Genomic DNA, 21,213 nt, shown 5'->3' with positions numbered 1-21,213 from the left:
TATGTTTTAAAATTGTGCTAATCTTTGATTTCACCAGCAACAAAAGCATTCTCTCTTTAGTTTGTTGCCTGAGAGCAGCTTTTTGTCATGCTGAGGTATCAGCTTGAAAGCGTTGTCAGTTTGAAAACTGAGACTTTTTTTTCTGTGAACAACTTGGGTGAGATGGGAGACTTTCGAGAAACGAGGTTTGATTGTATTTCATTTTCTAGAAGGAAGTGTTCTCATGCTGCTGAGCCACCATAAAAGATTGTGAAGGAATTAAAGCTGTGAGGGAATACCATATGCCAACCACTTTACAGGGATTATCTCATTTGATTCTGTAAAGTTAGTATTATTATCACTTGTTTTATAGATTACAAAACCAAGCTTAGAGAGGTCCACTAATTTGCCCAAGGGCATACAGGCAGTAAGAGGGAGAGCTGAAGGGGCAGTAGCAATAGAGGAAATGAGCAACAAAGCCTAGTGTTCAGAAGACCCTATGAGACAAACACCCATGCAATTAGGCTGTTCCCAGGCTCCCCCACCTTCCAGGGCCCTGACAGACAGACATTTTATCAGACAAGCACACAGAGGGGAAGATTTCACTTTATTGTTAATTACGTCAATTTCACAAATAAACCCAACACAGCCAGAAACACTGAGCAGATAAAGTGCTAATGCAGAGGCCTGGAAACAGAAGGAGGGAGGAATCCAGTTCGTCTCCTCCATGTCCCCAACCTGGAAAGATATTTCTATCACACAGAGTGAGGATAGCAGACATACCAAGCAATCCATTCTATAGACACTTTGAGCTAAGGGATAGAAAATCTTACCAGGTGGGATCTGTGCAGGGCAAGGAAATAGAAAAGTCAGAAAACATTTATTCCACAAGTAAGGCAGGCATAGAAATACCAAATGACAAAAACAATATCTTCTAAACTTTCTGTATTTGAGATGGACACCTAATAAGGAAGGAGAGGGGTACCAGTTCTACAGGGTTACTTCTCGCTACTGCCTGTCTTCAGAACTGTGACCTAGGTAGACTCTTCCAACACCCTCAATCAGAGGCGCCAGAGAGAATATTCTAGGATTCTGGGAAGAACTGACCTGACCTGCCTACCTTACCAGCCCCCCAAAAGTAAACCCAGTGCTCCCTAATGAATATCAAGGAGATATGGGCTACCAGAGTAATCAACTTGGCAGCACTTAAAGATTAATGAAGCTCAAGATTCCTCATAATTGTCATTAGATATTTTAAGTTACCACTATCAAGCCTGAGTTTTAAAGCGCAATTATTTGATTAGTAAATTCAAATGATTTGACTGCATTGAGATTATGATACCCTATGCTTAAACTAACCCAACTATTTATATTTCAAAATTAGAAAACCACTGACTGATTCTCAGAGGCCAAAAAGATCACTAAAGGTTGTCTGATCATCCCCCTGATGTCACAAAATCCTGGGCTTAGAGAGCCAGAATCAGTCGCATCTTTCCCTGAGAATTCCTGGTCTACTGGTCCACAGGGAATCCATATAAGGTAAAGGAGGCCAAGGAACTTCCAACATGCCTCACTTGTGGCCAAGAGTCAACGCTCATAGTGGAATTTTCAACTAGGGAAGGAGGGGTGAAGCATTTCAACTCAGTTCTAGGATCAGAAGCAGGCCAAAGTGCTGCTATGGTAGGTAGGGGAGGAGAGTAGAGAGACTTCAATGGAAAGGCACAAGGCCCCCTAGGTAAGACAATGGGGTAGGACTGGAGGGGGCATTGAAGGCTGGTAACCTGAGATCACCCCTGCTGAGCTTCGAATGTGACCTCCTCTACTATGGCTACACTTGGTTTTTCATCTCACTTCCTCCATAGGGGCTGATAAGAAGGGGGCCTGAGGATGACCCCATGATAACTTGCTGCAGCTGTTCAAGTGGAAGTCACCAACTTTCTAGTCTTTAGGGAGTTTCTGTAAAGCTAAAAACATTCAGAGTTCCAAAGAGTTGTTTGGTAGGGACAGCAGTTGAACACTAAATGAGATTGTTGGTGGGACCTGGCAAAGTTCAAAGTGGGATCCATTAAGTACTCTGGGAACTAATGCTCTGAATCAAGGGTAGAACTGGGATTCTCCTGAAGAGATACTCACAGCTGGCTATTTTTCTGACTTCTCCAGGTACTTCCATGACCAAACTGAAGAGGAAATTCCACTATAGGTATCTGTGTGCCCAAGATGACACCCCCAACAAAGAGTTTTGAGAAGTCCCTGTGATCTTCAACTCTTTGAGAGGGGTCAGGAAATATTGGGCAGTCAGAAAAAGTTGTCCTTAATACTGCCAGCTCCCCCTTCTCGCCGCCCCACCCGCGCCCTGCCTCTTTCCTCATACCAGGACAGAGCCGAAGAGTTCCCAACCCTCAACACCCTGCCTGAAGTTTTATCCTGACCATCTCAGAAAGATTTCCCTATGTAGGCCTTCCCACCAACTGACTCTACCTAGTACTCCCTTCTATTCTGGACCTGCTCTGGGTCTTCTTTACCTACTCCCATTCTCAGCTACTTGAGTCCATGGCAGACAAAGATCCAGAGTCTATACAGAGATAGGGATTGGATCTTGGGAATATTAATATATAACAAAGATGCCCAGATTATTTACTGAAGCCTTCAATTCCACCCCAGAGAGTAATTAATGTTCTTCTGTCTGTGGTTCCTTCTCCTCCTCCCCTCCAAAAAGTTCCACATGAAAGACCATCTCATTGATCTTTGTACCCTCAGCTTTTAGGCGCTAAGATAAGGGCCTAAAAGCGTCCATTTGGGTCAGGGGACTTTTAGTGGGCTTAGCACACAGGAAGGAGATCTACCCAGATCCTCCTTGCATCCATCCCCAAAGCATACTCTTCCCCTCCCCTACCTTTTTTACAAACCCTCATTTCTTCATTTTCCTCTCAAGGCTTGAATACAAATGAAGCAGTAAGGGAGAATGAACATAGCCTTGGCTTATCAGGTCTCAGTTCTAGGTCCCTTCTGCCACTGACTCAGTATATGAGCTTAGGCAATTCACTTGCCTCTCTGGAACTTCAGATTATGTCTCTGGGCTCTTTTAGATTTCAGATCTATCCATACTTGAGAAACCAATGAACGAGTTAGAATATTAATTCTGAGACATAGGCATCCTGCACCTCTCTGAAACAGCTGAAAGGAGATAAAGGTCAGGTTCCTGTTTATTATACGTTTTAGCTATAGGAAAAGAAGCAAGTGTACTTATACAGAAACAGGACCTGGCAGCTCCTATACTTGACAAATTAAAGCAAATTCCTGTAAGAAGCATAAAAATAGGCCACAAGTGAGACCCGGCAGTGTCAAAAAGGTCTAGAAATCAAGTGATAAAAGGAGTAAAAAACAATGGCTATAATCAGACAAGATCTCTAAGCACAGGCTAAAGTCTAGAGAGGTCTGGGTGGGAAGGAGCCCTGGAGCTTCTATTAGAGAAAAGGACTTGGTCCACAGCAAGTTGCTACTGCATTTGGTTCAAACCCAGTTTCCTCCATCTGTCAACCTGGTGTGTGTGCATATGCTGCAGGCTGTAGTTATGCTTCTGAAGTGCTGAAATGAGAAAGAAACAGAAGAAATGATACCAAATTCAAGGAAGTTAGGAAGGCAAGTACAAGTGTCGTTTAAAAGCTACTAATTTCCCCCACCACTCCGTGCAATATCATCACTGCTCATTCTGAAATGTGAGCTAGAGAGTTGTGTAAGATGGTGAAATCTGGGGGTGGGGAGGGATGTATCTGTGGTATGACTGAAGGTCAAAGGCAGGACACAACCCAGTATCCTGTATGGGAAATCCTCTGGTTAATGGCAAATGGATTTGACTTGATCTGACCCATTTGGACACTCACTTGTCTTCATTCAAAGAAACTGTCTCCACAAAAGGGATTTCTTCTTTGTCTGTTTTCCCCATGATCAGCTGGTGCTTATCCAAGTTTATGATGCACTGAAAATAAAGGAGAGTCACTGTCAGTGATCTCACTTTGGAGGTATGATGACCCCTGCCTGGCCAGCATGGCTCAGTGGTTGAGCATCAACCTATGAACCAGGAGGTCATGGTTTGATTCCCAGTCAGGGCACATGCCTGGGTTGTAGGCTCAATCCCCAGTGGAGGGCATGCAGGAGGTAGCTGATCCATGATTTGCTCTCATCATGATGTTTCTATCTCTCTCTCTCTTTCCCTTCCTCTCTGAAAAAAAAAATGACCCCTGCCTCAGAAAGAAAGTGTCAAAGGGAAAGTAGAATCAATCCTACCTTCAAAGATCGGAGAGTCTGGAGACCAAGGGATAAGTTCTTCTCATTGTCCTCTAATAAAAAATAATTAAAATTCAACCATTTTCATACTGGTTTAGAAGTCAGCCTTATCACCATTAGGTTCTATCCATCCAATCAACCAACCATCCATCCATCCAATAAACATCTGTTGCATCCATCTAATAAATATCTGTTGTTCATCTACTTAATTTTCCCTGATTATTATAGTTAAAAGGTGATAGAACTAATATTCAAACTCAGGTCTTTTTAACCAAGAGTCAAACTCAGGTACTTTTAACTTTAAATAAAAACCAGGAACTTATAAGTAGTCTAGAATAGAGTACATGACAGAAAGAATGAGATGGTGGGAAGTTATCAAGGGATTTATGGCAAAGGAGTAAGAGGATCTTGCCCTCTACCTCAAACTAGCTCATGGAAATCTCTGAAGGACCCTTTTCACTGGCACAAAAAATGTTTGTGTCTTGCCTCCCCTTTTTTTAAGAGTAATTCTCACCTTGCCTTGAATGTAGCCCAGGGTCCAACTGGTACTATGGGAGGCAAAAATTGGGACAAGGTCTATAGTACAGAAACGTGAAAACCTGGGATTTTGAAGAAGTCAGTATTTACAGGCATGAGATCTCATGTGGGTTTAGAAGTAGGGAGAGGATTTACATTAGGATCCACAGATCAGGTCCCCAATTCTACTCACCAACCACCGCTGCTGGGCAGTCCAGGCAAAGGGAGCCCAGTGTGATCACTAGGTGCTCAATCTGCCCCACTACTTTCAGATGCCGGGGTAGAGACAGCTTCTCTCCTTCATGCTTGTGAGATTTGACATGCTCCTTGAGTCTGCACCAGAGGAGAAGATACCAGAGGTTTCTGACGGAATCTGGCAATGTCTACCTTCTCACCCGTAGTCGGAATTTTCCAAGGATTTCCTGGGATTAATTTACCAAGAAAGTGCTAGCCAGCCTATGCTTCTTGTTTCAGCACTTTGTCCTAAACATGCCAGGGGATATAAAGAAAACTAAAGACTCATTTCCTGTTCTCAAAGAGATACGCCACTGTGTACATTGATAGAAATAAGAGTTGACTCACTCAGAGAATCTATTCTGCATTCTAACATTGCCACCTGTGTGCAAGTTTAGCTAACATGTCCTTTTACCCATCTGTGGATAACAGATCCCAGAGAGGGAAAGTCAATTCTACTTTTAGAAGATACTCTGTTCAATGTCTAATTTTCTCTATGTCTTTTTCATGTCAGTCTACCCTCATCAGTTAGTCTTAGGCTCTAAGTTTAATGTCAGTAAGTGCATTGATATTGATATCAGCAAGAAATATAATGGAGAAAATCCCAATTAATTTAACTTGTCTGTACAGAGGAAGAAGGAAAAAAACAGCACCAAGGTTTCACAGTTATGTAATGTGATTGGAACAGCTAGCACCCGAGCTATTATGGGTTGGTGGATAAATACTTAATTATGGGCTTTTTGTGCCAGTACTTTTGCTTTACTCCATTTCCTATCCTTTGGTGTTATAACCCATCCAAAAGAAAAATAAGTGCAGTTTTACAGATGGTTATTAATTCGTCTGGAATCATGGCAGTCTGCTACCTAATTATGCACAAGGACATGATTAGTCTTTCTGGAACCATCATGGTGCAGTATGTCTCATCTCTTCACCACATTAAAAAGCTCAGGATTCTTCCCACGAGAGCACTTGTGTCCTGAACTCCCCCCACTGCCCTGTATGTATAAAACCCATAGAGGCTGCTTCAGAGAGTCACATGATGGTGAGGGCTGAGGACAGAGTAGAAACAAGATGAAACAGGTCATGTAGCAGAGGTCACTGATTACACAAATCAAGTTTTGTGCAAGCCCTACCTAAGAAGATGGACATCTTGAAAGTAGTTTAAAATGGGCCATTATATCTACTCTAGTGATTGTTTCAATGCAGTGATTTGGGCTAAGAGATGACTTATTGTACTTAGGGATACAGAAGTGGAGAAGAATGTTGGGTTGATCCTCCTAATTTTGGGCCCATCAGGTACTTTGGAGGAAAAGAAGGAAGGAGAAATGAAAGTACAGATGGAGTGAAAAGGAAGAAGAATATATCTGTCAGAGAACTGAAGACATTCAATTCTGAGAGGTGTCTGCCCCTCACACCCAATACTCAGCAAGCTCAGCAGTAAGATCTCATATTATATTTTTCACAGAGAGAAAAGGCACTAAGAGACTATTGGTTAAATTATCCCGATGATGGTTCAGGCCTGGCAGCAATAGCAGTCCTATTCTAAGTTCAGTTTGATGCTTTTTGGGACAGGCAGTGTCACCTTCAGAAGGACTCTGAGTTAAGCTAAAGCCAACCACATTCCCTGCTTTTACTCATCAGGCCTAATCTGTTGTCTGGGCAGGTCACAAATTAGCAACAGGATATGGCACACAATAAACCGAGAATCTCACATTCTCTCCAGAGCTCGCATGTCCTCCTCAAAACTTAATAGGTGGGAGTTAATGGAAAGTCTGAGGCCTGCCTGGCTCAATGAATTCTCTGAGATCCCTCACTCTGTCCCGCTACTAAGGACTGGTTCCAGCTGATATCTGAGCTCTGCACACTTCTCTTGGAGCCTCTGTGGAGACCCTCACCATCTCTAACCTCAAAATAGACCCAGGCAGAGTGACTAGCATCTGAATTCCACCCAGTACAAGTAGCTACTTACCCTAGTCTATACACACAGGCTGAAGAGATGAGATTATATTGACAGCCTGTGTCAATCAGGGCTTTCACGTCCTTTCCAGCGCACTGTGGAGAGGAAACATACTGTTCAATAGGAGCAAGGGAAGGGAGACCCAGAGAGCAAGCCGCAGATGTCGTGTGAAAGGCAGGTTTGGGGAGAATCCTCACAATTATGGGTTTGTAGTGTACCATCTTTACCCACTGCTCAGTCTCCTTTGAGGGGCTCTTTTTCCTGCTCAATCTGGAGATGACAGAAGATCCCAAAGGACTTTGGGTTTTTCATTCTATATATCAAGTAACGTGTGTGTGTGTGTGTGTGTGTGTGTGTGTGTGTGTGTGTGAGTGACATAGCCCTTTGCAAATCTGATGAGTGTTTTGGTCCTTTTTCCCATAAAGATGCACACACATACAAAATACTGCACACACTTTCTGTCTTGCATGGAGTGCCCTCCTTGAAACTCATTTATGAATCCCATGATATGACCCATACTCTACAATTTGGAGGTGAGAGACCCATTTCTGATTATAACGAGCCCAAATCCTACTCGCCAGCAAACCCTGGAAAAGCTGTTCTCAGAACATTACCTGGCAAGAAACCAAAATCATGTCATCATCCTCAGGCTTCTTCAGTCCCTCAGACTTAGCCTGATTGAGTTTGTTGGTCTTGGAGGTCCATGGGACACGACTGCTTCGGAGCTTAGACAGGTTGGTTTCCATGAGGCGCCTCTGCAGAATGTTATGCGGTTGCTTGAGGAACAGAAAGCAGAGGCTTCTTAATGACAGGTCATTTCCCCTTCCCCCTCTGTCCCCCAGGTGCTGCTGACATAATGCAGGAGCCTCACATAACTGAGCTCTACCTCTGCTTCTTAGGTAGTCTTCCTTCAAGTAGGGACTTCATTGGTACGGTCAGAGCAGGTACTATAAACCAATTTGCAAGTAGGCCACTCTGAATGAAAGAGCCAGGTGGACACTGGAAGGTGGGGATGGGGCCAATGAATATTCTGAGGCTAAAGAGAACTGAAGGACCCTTGTGATTTGGACTTCCTGGGCCTACTGCCTTCCTGCCCCTTACAAGGGCATTTCAAGAGAGGAGTGGCCTTAGTCTATGAGGAATAGGTGTATCTTCCAGGGGACTGACAGAAGGGGCAGCTTATTTCTACAGGCCGGAGAAACCCACCGAGCACTGGATTCAGGAGCTCCGCCTATTTCTATTTCAAGTCTCACTCCCTTTCAGTCTTATCTTTTGGACCCAGATGTATACATATGCCTTAGTGGCCTGAGGGCTGAGTGAGTCACCCATGGGTGGATGGGGTGGGAAGACAGGAATTCAGACCTGCTGAGCAAACCTCTCAGGAGACACACTTTGGAATGTGGCAGAACCCACAGGAATCATCCTTACTGACATCTCCTGAATCTCCAGGAGTAAAAGACAGCTCCTGCCATATGCTTGTCATCCATGCCCGTCTCTTCAATGGGCCAAAAAGTGTGAGTATACAAGGGGCAGAGACTGACCAAGAAGCGGGGACTTAACTTGACCTTGTATCTGTGTCAGGATACTGAATGTTAGAAAGCAGAGTGAGGATTGTGATTTCAAATCTGCTCTTTGATTGAGCTTAGGAGAGTTCCCAGGGCAGATATATCCATTCTCTACTGCTTCTACCCACAGTGGCCTCTAGAAAGTATAAGCTACCTCTTGATAAGAAGTTGTTTGACCTGAGAAACTTCTACATAAAGCATCTTATTCCCAGTTTACATTAACATTCGAAATCCCTCAAAGTTTAGCTTCTAACCATAAGCTCCTATGTAACACATACCAGGTAGCACTCCAGTTCTAGGGGGAAGAGAGTCATTCTTAGAAGCCCAGAGCCTAGAACTTTTCCCAGGGAAGGGGGAAGAACAGGAGAAGGTCTTCATTTTCCACCACCTTACAGATTTCTGAGGAAGAATGGAGTCAGAGCCATGACTCACTGTAACCCTGCTGAGGTGAAGAAACATATTCCCGAAATACACTGATTCTTGGCAAAGCAGATTCTAAATTAGTATTCTTGAGAAAAGGGGAGAAAGGGACACTTTAAAGAAAATGAGCTTCTTAACTTGATAAGGAGCCAGAGGAAGTGCTAACTCTGTCAGGTTTCCTGATGTGCCATTGGGAGAATGCTTTGCTCCCCCAAAGAAACAGAAACTCTTCATTCTTATTTCTCTCATTAATAAGCCTGGATGCCTAACGTAAGTCACACTACAGCAGGGTGTTTGTTTCTGTCAGGTCCAACTCAGAAAGTTTGGGGCTTTTCTTCTACATCGTTTTGCTGACCACTTTATCTGGTTACTCTTTTCTGTTGTTGTTAATCCTCACCCGAGGATTTGTTTTCCATTGAATTTTAGAGAGAGTGGAAGGGAGGTGGGCAGGAAAAGGGAGAGGGAGAGGGAGAGAGAGAGGGAGAAAGGAAGGAGAGGGAGAGGGAGAGGGAATAATGTGAGAGAGGCACATTGATTGGTTGCCTCCCACACTTGCCCTGATGTTCCAACCACTGAGCAACACTGGCCAGGGCTACCTGGTTACTCTTTTTTTTAAAAATTTTTTTTTTTATTGCTTAAAGTATTACAAAGAGTATTACATATGTCTCCTTCTTTTTATCTGGTTACTCTTAATCTTGCAGAGGAGTCTAATCACCACTGGATAGATAAGGTAAATGAAGAAAGTTCTAAAATTACTTTCCTTGAAGTCATCTCTCTTTTGAATTTTCCTCCCTTCCTACTGGACCCTTCCTCCACAGGCTATAAAACATACTCAAAGTTCTCATGTATTGGGGAGAAAACCTCAGATCCTGCCTCCTCAACTCTATGCCCCCCTCTAATCACACCCTTGTTGTGAGAGGTCTTTTTAAAGAAAAGCTGAAATCACTATATCTAGTTCCTGATACCTATAATTTCTTCAATGAGTTACTTTTGAATTCATAGCACCAATAATGACTTCCTAATTTCCAAATCTGATATTTTCAGCCTTCATTTTACTTGACTGCTCTAGGGCATTTAGCCCTGCTGACTATAGTCAGTCCTCCATACCCACAGGCTTTGAATCCAACGATTCAACCAACTGTGGACAGAAAATAATCAGGGGAAAAACACCTCAGGAAGTTCCAAAGAGCAAACCTTGAATGAATCAAGAGGCATACCCAGCTGTAGCCTGTATACATATGCTACCCCATTTTATTTAAGGGACTAAATCCGTGAATTTTAGTATTGATGGGGGTGGGGTGGTGGTGGTGGTGGTGGTGGCTGGAACCAATTTACCATGGATACTGAGGGGTGACTATTCCTTTATTTGTCCCTTTCTTTAGTAACCAAAGAAGGTTCAAACACAATACATGCTCCATGTAAAATATTCATACATCACTGAAGTACATAAAATTAAAAGGGAAAGGCTCCCCAACTTCTCAACACCCTTCCAGTTCCACTCCCTATAAATAACAACCATTAAATTTAGCAATCTATTATTAATTTTTTTAATTGATTTCAGAGAGGAATGGAGAGGGAGAGAGAGGTAGAAACATCAATGATGAGAGAGAATCATTGATCGGCTATCTCCTGCACATCCTACACTAGGGATCAAGCCCGCAACCCAGGCATGTGCCCAGACCGGAAATTGAACCATGACCTCCTGGTTCATAGGTAGATGCTCAACCACTGAATCACACCAGCCAGGCAGAAGTCTATTCTTTTCAAAAATCTAATACAGTTACAAGCACATACAGAAATAAGATCATACTATAACACTGTTCTAAAATGTTTTGTTTTTGTTTAACATATGAAAGGTATTTTTCTGTCAGTACATATAATTCTATTCATTCATTTTCACAACTAAAAGTATTCATAGTATAATTCGAGAGTTGAAAATTCACAGTGAATAAACCCGTATAAACCTCCAAGATGTGTTTCTGTGGTCATTTTTATTATGCCTACATGTTTTCAATGACAGTATAACTACACATTTACTTCTGCTCTGAACCGAAATGTTACTAAAATGATTGATAGTTTAAGAATAAGAACAGGCCTAAAACTAGAATAACAAAAAGAACAGTAAATAAAATGATAAAGAGATAGATGCTGACAAAATTTTGGAATCTAGAAAGTAGACAGAAAAGTGGTATGTGAACTAGACTAGAGAAAGCTAAGTGTGTCATACCATTCTACTTCACAGAAGGCTAGAATGTTAAGACTGCCAGTTGCTCATCAAAACCCATTTTTTCTCCTTCTTGCTGGGCAGATACCTAGCTTATGCTTCCCAGCCTTCCCTGTAGTTGGGCATGCGCATATGACTGAGTTCTAGCAAACAGAATGTGGGTGTAAGTGACATGCACCACTTCTCGACCTGGCCCATAAAAATCTGTGCACACTCCTCCATATGCTTTTCCTCTTCTGACTGGCTGGAATGGAGATGGCCTCTACGGTAACCTTCTTGGAGATCACATGTTGAAGACAAAAGAGTCACTGTCAGCATGGGTCTCTAAATGACTATAAAGGAGGGCTGTCTTACTGACTTTTCCACTGGTACTGCTACTTAAGAAAAAATAAGCTATTATGTTTCAGCTATTATATTATTTGGGGGTCTAGCTGTAAAAGCATTTTTCCTCCTCAAACTAAAATACTGGAAAGGCTGTGGAGTTAGAGGTATTAGAACCTCTACAGTTGGAGGGTACAATTAAGGTTGGAAACAGATTAGGGTAAAGTCTGCATAAGACTCCCACTTGGCCCGGACAACTGGGAAGAACACCAAAAGTTTATTCTTTATTAAGAGCAAATAAAAAGACTGTTTGGTAGATAGTTTGGCTAGGCTAGGAATTATGCACTGTCAGATTTGTAAAACAACTACAAGTGAAGATGGCGTAGCATCTGGCGTAGCCAGAACTGAGGGATATAAGTTCAAAGACTGAAAGGGCCCACAATGAGCCTGGCATAATGAAAGAAAAAGATCCACACCAAGATTTCACATCACTGTGAGTTTCTAGAATATCATAGATGACAACGTTTCTGAAAGCTTCCAAAGAGAAAAGGATGATACAAATACAAAGAATTAGGAACCATCCATTGGCGTAGGACTGCTCAATGGTAATAATGGAAACTAGAAGACAATGAAAAACCTGGCAGTACATAATTTCTAAACCCAGTCAAACTATCAATCAAGATTCAGCAGGTAGGTCCCATACGTTCTCAAGAAGCTACTGAAGGATATGCTCCACCAAAGTGAGGGAAACCAACGAATAAGGAAAGAAAGCATAGGATTCAAGAAATAAAAGATCCAATAGAGAAGACAGGCAAAGGAAATTCTGAGAATGGTGTTGAAGGAAAAGTTGAGGATACAGGTTGTATAACAGGTCTTGAGAGCAACCAGTCTAAAATGAAATAGGAAGATAGAGAGCTCCAGGAAGGATGTCTCCAAGAAAAATTTTTTTTTAAAAGGGCCTGCTAGATCACCTTCAGTTTTAAGGCATTTGAAGTAGATTTAAATTTTACATAGAAAATTAAGTAAATTGGCCTAGCTGGTTTGGCTCAGTGGTGAGCCTGGTTTGGCCTGCGGACTGAAAGGACCCAGTTTCGATTTTGGTCAAAGGCACATGCCTAGGTTTGGGCTCAATCCCCAGTAGGGGGTGTGCAGGAGGCACCCAATCAATGATTCTCTCTCATCATTGATGTTTCTATCTCTCTCTCCCTCTGCCTTCCTTTCTCTCTAAAAATCAATAAAAATAATTTTTTTAAAAAGAACTATGTTTTTTAAAAAAGAAAATGAAGTAAGTAAATGACTAGGGAATTAGTAATCTTGAAAAAAAAACTAATATGTATATGAGAAAGGAAACAATTATAACACACTAGAAGCCAGTGCACGAATTCGTGCATGGGTGGGGTCTGGCCAGCCCGCCCCATGGGGCCAATCAGGGGAGGGGCCGCAGCAGTTGGCTGTCTGGCCCCGCCCCCTGGTTGAACACCCAGTTGAACTCCCAGTCAAGGCAACAATTGGCATGTTAGCCTTTTATTATATAGGATTATTTGACTCAAATGTGAATAATCCTATATAATAAAACCCTAATATGCAAATCAACTGAAGAGTGAAATGACCAGTTGCTATGACGTGCACTGACCACCAGGGGGCAGACGCTCAACGTAGGAGCTGCCCCCTGGTGGTCAGCACGCTCCCACAGGAGGAGTGCCACTCAGCGGGAAGCCGGGCTCACAGTTGGCAAGCACAGTGGTGGTAAGGAGCTAGGGGTCCCGGACTGCAAGGGGGATGTCCACCTGCTGGTTTAGGCCCGCTCCCTGGCTTAAGCCAGTAGGCGGCCACCCCTCGAGGGGTCCTGGACTGGGAGAGTGCGCAGGCCAGGCTGAGGGAATCCCCGCCACCCAGTGCACAAAATTTTGTGAACCAGGCCTCTAGTATGAACATAATCATGATAATGTAAGCAGTAAATGATGATTTAACCCAAAAACAGTTATTTAACATAATATAAATATAAAAGGACAGAAAATCAATAGATAATGATAAAAATCAATAAATCAAAAAGATGTTTATTTGCTTGTTTACTATTTCATTCCCCCAACTAGAGTGTTAATTCCACAAGGGCAGGGATCTTGATTTCCTTGATCACAGCCATATCCCCAACTCTTGACATAGTAATGAAGAAATAAATCTCTATCCTTGACTTCTTCAAAAAGCCTTTCTTGATTAACATCATCTAGTTCTTTCTTTCAGAGTCCCTTTAGTTCTTGCACATTGTTACATAGTTTGTTCTACTTGAGTTTCCACTCCTTGATTGTTGCTTTGTAAGTTTGCTTAAGTGGTTTATTTTAATGTTTGTTGAAATACTGGCTTCCCAAGGGCTGTCATCTACATTCCTGATTTCCTTCAAGATACACACTAGCATTAGCTAGCAGGTGCTGCAGGGACTCTGATGGCCTTTTGGACATAATTCTCAAGTCATCCTCCTGACATGAATCCTTCTTTTATGCTTTAACTAAATAAGGCAACTACTAACCTAAGCAGTTCCTGATTCTCCACTGTTCCTGAAACGTGGCTGCTAAATCCTAACCAGGGTTTAGACATCTAAATTCTAACCAGGAAAGCTCAAATGTGCTGCCTCCATCACCATTTGGAGCTTCTGAAGGAAATGGGGCTCTGTGGGCAGTGCTGTTTTCTGGGTGGAAATAGTTGAAGTTCCTCAATCTGGCACACAGTCTGCTTAAAGCTCTTCTAATCAGGTTGTAGAACAGGAAGGAAAGTGAGGTGAAAGAAAATAGATTATACTGCAGGATGCCACAAAATCATGAATTGAGCAAGAACTTCTAAGACTACTTTCTCAGTTCCTTTACCTATGCTGCACCAAACCCGCACAGAAACAAACTAATGGGATTTTGTGGTTCACAGAATGGACCAGACTAAAAAATAGGGAGGATGACAGAAATCTGCCTTTTATGTAGCACTTACTCAGTTTCTAGCTAGCAATAGAACCATAATTACAACCAGTTAGAGACAGGGGTCAGCAAATACAGTGCACAAACCAAATCCAGTCTGCTGCCCATTTCTATAAATAAAGGTTTATTGGAATACAACCAATCCTACTCATAAACTGTCTGTGGCTGCTTTTGCACAACAATAGCAAAGTTGAGCAGTTGAGACAGAGACTGTTCAGCCTATAAAGCAAAGAGAAAAAAAAGTTACTATCTGGTCCTTTACAGAAAAAGGTTGTCAACACCTGACTTAGAGTTGTAGTTAAAAATATATGCTTTGGAGTCAGACAGAGCTGAGTTCAAGTTAGTAAGTACCTTGTACTTTTGTGAGGATTAAATGACACAATATGAAGCACTCAAATGTTAGTAAATGTATATACATTAAATTCTTGCTCAGCCTAAAATTGAAGCTGCTTACCACTCACTATTTTTCCCTAAAAGAGCATGAAATCACATTATTTTTCTCATATATAGTTTATAGGTAAACATGGACTCCTGATTGACTCTCACTTCAAGCCCAAAATACATGTCTCTATCTGACCTTGGAAATCTAAAAGGGCACTAATATCTATGCCTTCTCTTCTTTGTTTACAAGCTAAATATACAACATATGACCCATTCTACCCCATGGGAATATAGACAGGCTGGCCTTGGGTTTGCAGTTGCTCAAAGACACATGGGCACCTACATAAGGCAGGCTGTCACATTGCCCCAGGCCTTCTGTGTTCTCTTCGCCTTTGCCTTGTGCTCCAACAGACACATTATTTCAAAGAGAACAGCTTGATTCCTGATTGTTCCCTGCTTGTGGATTGGTCTGAGATGGTCGTTTCTCAGCTGCCATAGCAGACTGTATTTTTGTTAGAAAGGATTCACATATAGGCAGGGAATTGGACTAGATAACCTGTAAGTAAGTTCTTACTCTGAGATTCTATATATAGGGCACACTCTGGAGACAGCCTCCTCTCCATACCATCTCACAGTCAATTTACTCACCAGGGAATGATGATGCTATAATCAGATGCTGGTCTGATTACAATTGTCACACCAGGCCATTCTCATCCCTTGTTCCCCTGACCTCCTCTGGCTCTTAGTGACTGTAACATCGTGGCAACCAGCATAGGCTTCCAGGTGATGTTCCTTCTCTTCTTGTGAACTGTCTACGCCACAATTATACTTGAATAACTAATAGAAATCCCAAACTTAACTTGTTAAAAAATCAAATTCCTGATTCTTTTTCCCTATCCCTAACCTGCTCCTCCTAGTCTCACCCATTTCAGTAATGACAATTTTATTCTCCCAATTGCTAGATCAAAAACCTTGAGCTCATTCTTGACTACTCTTTCTTTCAGACCCTTAATCCAATCCATCAAGTAAACTTGTCAGTTCTGCCTTCAAAATATATCCAGAACCTGATCTTTTTTTGGTCCCCTTCACTGCCATCACACTGCTGTGAGCCACCTTCATCTTTCACTTATCAGTCTCCTGGCTTCTACTCTTACCCCTCTACAGCCTAATCCACACAGTAATCTGAGTAATATTTTTATAAAAGAAGTCATGTCATGTTACCCCTCTGCCCAAAGTCTTATACTGGTTTACCAAATTGGATTAAAAGCCAAATATCTGGAAAATGACCTATAAGTACTCTGGCCTCCACTACCTCTCTGATGTTATCTCCTATCACCCTCCCCATTGCTCACTTGCTCTGCTCAGAATGACCTTCTCAAATTCTTCAATTACATCAAGCACACTGATAATTCAGGCCTTTGCACTTGCTGTTTCTCCTGCCTAGAACATTCTTCCCCAAGATAATTTGCTAATTTCTTTCAGTATCTCCTAAAATGCAATCTTATCAGAGAGGCCTTCCCTAATCACCCTATATAAAGTAGCAAGGTTCCACTCTACCCTACCCTGGCCACTCACTGTACTCCCTATTCCCCTTACCCTGGTTTATTTTCTCCATAGCATCTATCAATTCTTCTTCTTCTTCTTTTTTTTAAATCCTCATCGGAGGATATGTTTCCTTTGATTTTAGAGAGAGTGGAAGAGAGAGGGAAAGACAAACATAGATGTGAAGGAAACACATCAATTGGTTGCCTCCTGCATGTGCCCTTACCAGGGCTCAGGTGGGGGAGGAGCCTGCAACTGAGGTATGAACCCTTGACCGGAATTGAACCGGACCCCTTCAGTCCACAGGCCAATGCTCTATCCACTGAGCCCAACTGGCTAGGACCTAGCAATTCTTGTTTGTTTGTTTTTATAGGTAAGAGATTTTTAATACATTTTATCAGAATTCAACATATGAAGTATGCAGACATAAATTAAAAAGGAAATTTGAATAATTCAGTTAACGTACTTTATCTAAAAAACATGTGCTAATCTTCCTTACCCCAAAGCAGAAAATGCACACTCCTTTTTCTTCATCAAACTAAAAGTCTCCCATATACACAAAATGGTGAGGTATCAGGCCCACTGGGTCCACTTTTACTTGTTGTTATTTTCCTGACTTCTTCCCCCCCCCAAGAATGTATGTTCCATAAGGGCAGGAACTCTGTTTTGGTTCACTATTTTATCTTCAATGCCTATGTTATTGCCTAACATGTAATACATGTTTAATAAATATTGAACAGAATAAATTAATCTGTTCTGTCCTTATTCCTAATGGTTAAACTCCCTGTAGAGAGAAATTTTGTTATTTTCTTCTTTGTGGTCTAGGAGCTAGCAAGTGTTCTGACCATAGCAAGTGTTCAAACAATGTTTGCTGTAATTAGGATGCAATCTTGGCTCTGAAAATCTTCAGTTTGTATCAGATCCTGCCATGATACTGGTATTTCATATTCCTTTTCCAAGGTACCAAAGTTCTTTGGTCCAAAACCTGCAGGATTATGGATGTTTTGTGGCATTATGAATGATTAAACTATAGGGTACCACCCATGGCTGCTCTGACAGAGATTCTGATCAGGTAGATCAGATACTCAGGATACAGAGCTAGTCACTTCATGGTCTGTTGGCTTTGCTGTGGTCTACCATCCTTCCCCTGGCCTTCATTTCTAATTCTAGTGACTTCTGCTAAAACATTTGGCTATAAGGAGAATCAATCACAGACAGGAACACAAAACTCTATTGCTGGACAACTAAAGGATGGACTGATGGTCAATAATATTATAATATTGAAAAGATTGCACATTATCTTATGACAGGACTGGTTTTAAAAAATTAAAAAGTCCTTATCTCAATGAGGAGATCATTTATGAGCCTGGTAGCTAAAACAAAAGAAACTCTAAGAGTGGAGGTTTTTTGTTTTTTCTCCAATTTCATCAACTTTGAAAAAAATAATAAATCAAATAAAATATTACTCATATCTCTGATGTTGGCTCTTAATCTAATACAGAAAAAAAACAGCACAAGATGAAAGGACAAACAAAATAAAAGATCCAGACATAAGAAGTAAGTTAATTATGCAATTAATTTGCATAGCAGACTTTGTATCAGCCAACTACACACAATAGGAATAGGGCAAAGGCACGTCCCTGGGCCAAGAGAACAAGACCACATTTGATTGCCAATGGGTACTCTTTGCCAATCCAAAAAAAGTTGGCAGGCTAGTATCAAGTAGCAAAAATTACAGAAACAGCTTCACAAACGGTAGATAATTCAGAAAACCCAGCAATGTCATTCTAATATAGGTCACTAGTAGGAGAAAAAACAATCTTCTCACTGGCACCTACCCCAGAGTCAATTCAAACTAATCTGTTTCCCTCCCTACCTCTCTCTCTGGTGCATCCCCTCCCTATTCTTGTCCTCCGCTTGAGTTTGTACCATATGCCTATTTAATCAATTTTGGCATCCTCAAAAATCCTCAAAATTTCACCTCAATGTGAGAAAACGGTCAACACTGGTCTATACTACCAGAGACAGCCATAGAATGAAGTGAAAAAGTACTTCTAAGGTTACTCTAAGATCCCATTGAGGCCGCAAAATCAGTTCCAGGAGAGATTAAGCATGCGACCTCACCCCAGTACTCACAGTTCTCCTAACGCTACCACAGTTGGCCTGGCTGTGATCTGTTCTAGCTCTTCAGTGCGATCATTTGCACATTAAAGGTGTGAGAACAGTGAGAGAGGAATATGAATTCCATGGCAATGGGGAGGGGGGAGGTGGGAGAGGGGGCAGGAAGTGTGAACCATGGTTCAGAGTCTCACAGTAAACGGCTATGTGTTACCTCCCTGGCAGTAACCTGCTTTTTGAGGATGCTTCCTTCTTCCTGCCTACTGACTGTGTTCTATGCTATCAGCTTCTGTGTGGTTCAATTGAGACAGACTGGAGTCGGAAAGACAGATGGAATTCTTCCTACACAGGATGAAACAGTAGAAGGAATGCTGGCAGAAGGATGGGGAGGTGGTTTCTCAGGGATAGGAAACTCCTTGACAGCTCAAGACAACCAAACGTCAATCATATCTTAAATCCAGGCTGAAGGGAAGAAAAATATTCCACATTTTCCTTCTTTTCCTAATACTTCCTTCTTTGTTGGATCCTGCGGCTTCCAGGAGCTAGGATGATTTTGGCCGGGAGGTAAGAAGACCTGGACCTGATTTGCTAAATAAATCTAGACTTCTTTATAGTGAAAGAAGAGAAGAAAGAGTTATCATTTTTTCTAGGAATACATTTCAGTCACCACTCTGAGTGAGCATGAATCAGATTGACAATCCTGTGACTCGAGCAGGAAAAATACCTTTGAAAAAAACAGCAAGATAACTGGGTAGGCACCCCTGCATGTAAATAACTAAAAATGACTCAATCACAATGGGAGGGAGGACAAATCTGATATTGGTATCTGTCATTAGGGTTGTTTAAAAAGATAGATTCAGGAGCTCTGCCCTCAATAGTCATTCTTGGCTGGAAATGACAATTTCAGTGAACCAGGCTGACATGCCCTCCCAGCCCCCCCCCCCCAATTAAACATCCCAAAAGCTCAAAAATACTGGAAAAATTATAGAGTACCTATTTCATTTAAAAGACATTTAATCAATGCTCCATAAATTATTGCCCAGATGATTAAAATGGTCATGAAATTTAAGGAAACAAGTAAACTACAAGAAAACTCCAGATATAATTACAAAGCTAAACATATATTTGGCCCAGCCCCACTACAGTGACTGAAGAACGAGAATTAATTACAATTCTTTAAACTAGTAACCCTTAATCACCCATCCCCTTTCTATAGCTAGAGGGCAGCATGGTCTCTGAACCCAGACCTCCAGTCCTGGGGGTTCTCCTTAATGAGAAGAACAAGCCTGCTAGAAAAAGCCTGCGGCCAGGGCCAGGGCCAGGGCCAGAGACAGGGCCAGGGCCAGAGCCAGGGCCAGGGCCAGCCCCAGCCCCAACCCCAGTCCCACCCTCAGCCCCAGCCCCAACCCCAGCCCCAGCCCCAGCCCCAGCCCCAACCCCAGTCCCACCCTCAGCCCCAGCCCCACCCTCAGCCCCAGCCCCAGCCCCAGCCTGAGCCCTAGCCCCAGCCCCAGCCCCAGCCCCAGTCCCAGCCCCAGCCCCAGCCCCACCCTCAGCCCCAGCCCCAGCCCCACCCTCAGCCCCAGCCCCAGCCCCAGCCCCACCCTCAGCCCCAGCCCCAGCCCCAGCCCCACCCTCAGCCCCAGCCCCAGCCCCAGCCCCAGCCCCAGCCCCAGCCCCAGCCCTAGTCCCAGCCCCACACATTAGCTGGTCACTGAGACGTAGCAGCCCCGTTCCCATCTATTTGTTGGGGGGCGGGGGGAGGGGGTGAGGAGGAGAGGCGGAGGAGAGATGATTATGATGAAGAGATGTCTGTGGTTCGGGAAACCTTTATGTTTGTTCCATCCTCCTTTTCCTGTCACCTTTCGGGATGCAAGGTCAAAGGTAGGTAAGATCAAAATCAAACGGAGAAGATTTTGCATAGGGGTAAGATGGAGTCCACAAAAGTCTCCTGGTATGGTGACTGCCAAGAAACCCCCTTCCCACTCCGTCCCCTCCCCACGCCCACGAGGAGTCCCCTCTGTCTGGCTCGTAGACAGGCCACGCACCCACAGGGCTGCCCTGGCTGCAGGCTCAAGCCCCGCGCGATCCACACCCGTCCCGCGAATAATGCGACAGGAAGGCCACCGGGGGCCAGAAGGCAGGGCAGGGTCTTTTCTACTCGAGCAGACCCGCGGGGAGCAGGCAGAGCCGGGGGGGGGGGGGTGTTGGGGGGGGGGGCGGGACCCTAAGGGACCTGGAGCGGGGGATGGATGGAGAGGAACCCAAACAGCAGCGAGTCGGAGGGCAGCGGCGGGCCGGGCGGTGACTCAGTGAAAGCAGCGATGGGCGGGCCCGGGGACCCCGGGGCGCGCAGGTGGCGGCCGCCGCGCAGGGGGCTCACCGTGTCCTTGGACGAGCCCAGCTTCTTGAGGCCGTCCAGGGGCAGGAGGTCGGCCGAGTCCTTGTGCATGAACTGCACCGCCTGCTTCATCCGGCGCTGCTGCCGCAGCGACGCCGCCTCCCGCAGGTCCGTCTCCTTGCGGCCGCCCTCGGTCAGGAGCCCTGAGTAAAACATCGCTGAGGCTCCGCGGGCGCCGCTCCGGGCCCCCCGCCACCCGGTCCTCGAGCTCCGCCGGCGCCGCGAGCCGCGCGCCGCGCGCTTTATAGCCGAGCGTGACGTCACGGGGAGCAGCCAGTGCGCGCGCGGGGGCGGGGCCGGCACAGCGCCCC

General features: G+C 43.7%; 1 protein-coding gene across 1 annotated transcript; it reads right to left on the bottom strand.

Annotated features, from left to right (window-relative positions):
* Positions 1 to 567: 567 nt before the first annotated feature.
* Positions 568 to 21,114, bottom strand: NRIP3 (nuclear receptor interacting protein 3). Its single transcript, XM_081098099.1, has 7 exons — positions 20,885 to 21,114; positions 7,585 to 7,746; positions 6,983 to 7,065; positions 4,973 to 5,112; positions 4,264 to 4,316; positions 3,861 to 3,955; positions 568 to 3,564 (listed from the first exon to the last, which is right to left on the bottom strand). The coding sequence occupies exons 1-7, from the start codon at positions 21,056 to 21,058 to the stop codon at positions 3,549 to 3,551; spliced, it is 723 nt and encodes a 240-aa protein (XP_080954225.1). The 5' UTR covers positions 21,059 to 21,114; the 3' UTR covers positions 568 to 3,548.
* Between the last annotated feature and the right edge of the window lie 99 nt (positions 21,115 to 21,213).

The sequence above is a fragment of the Myotis nattereri genome (assembly GCF_964212035.1).
Source record: "Myotis nattereri genome assembly, chromosome: 9".
Taxonomy (NCBI): Eukaryota; Metazoa; Chordata; class Mammalia; order Chiroptera; family Vespertilionidae; genus Myotis; species Myotis nattereri.
The sequence above is the reverse complement of the archived record's forward strand: the minus strand, read 5'-3'. Positions and strand labels throughout refer to the sequence as shown.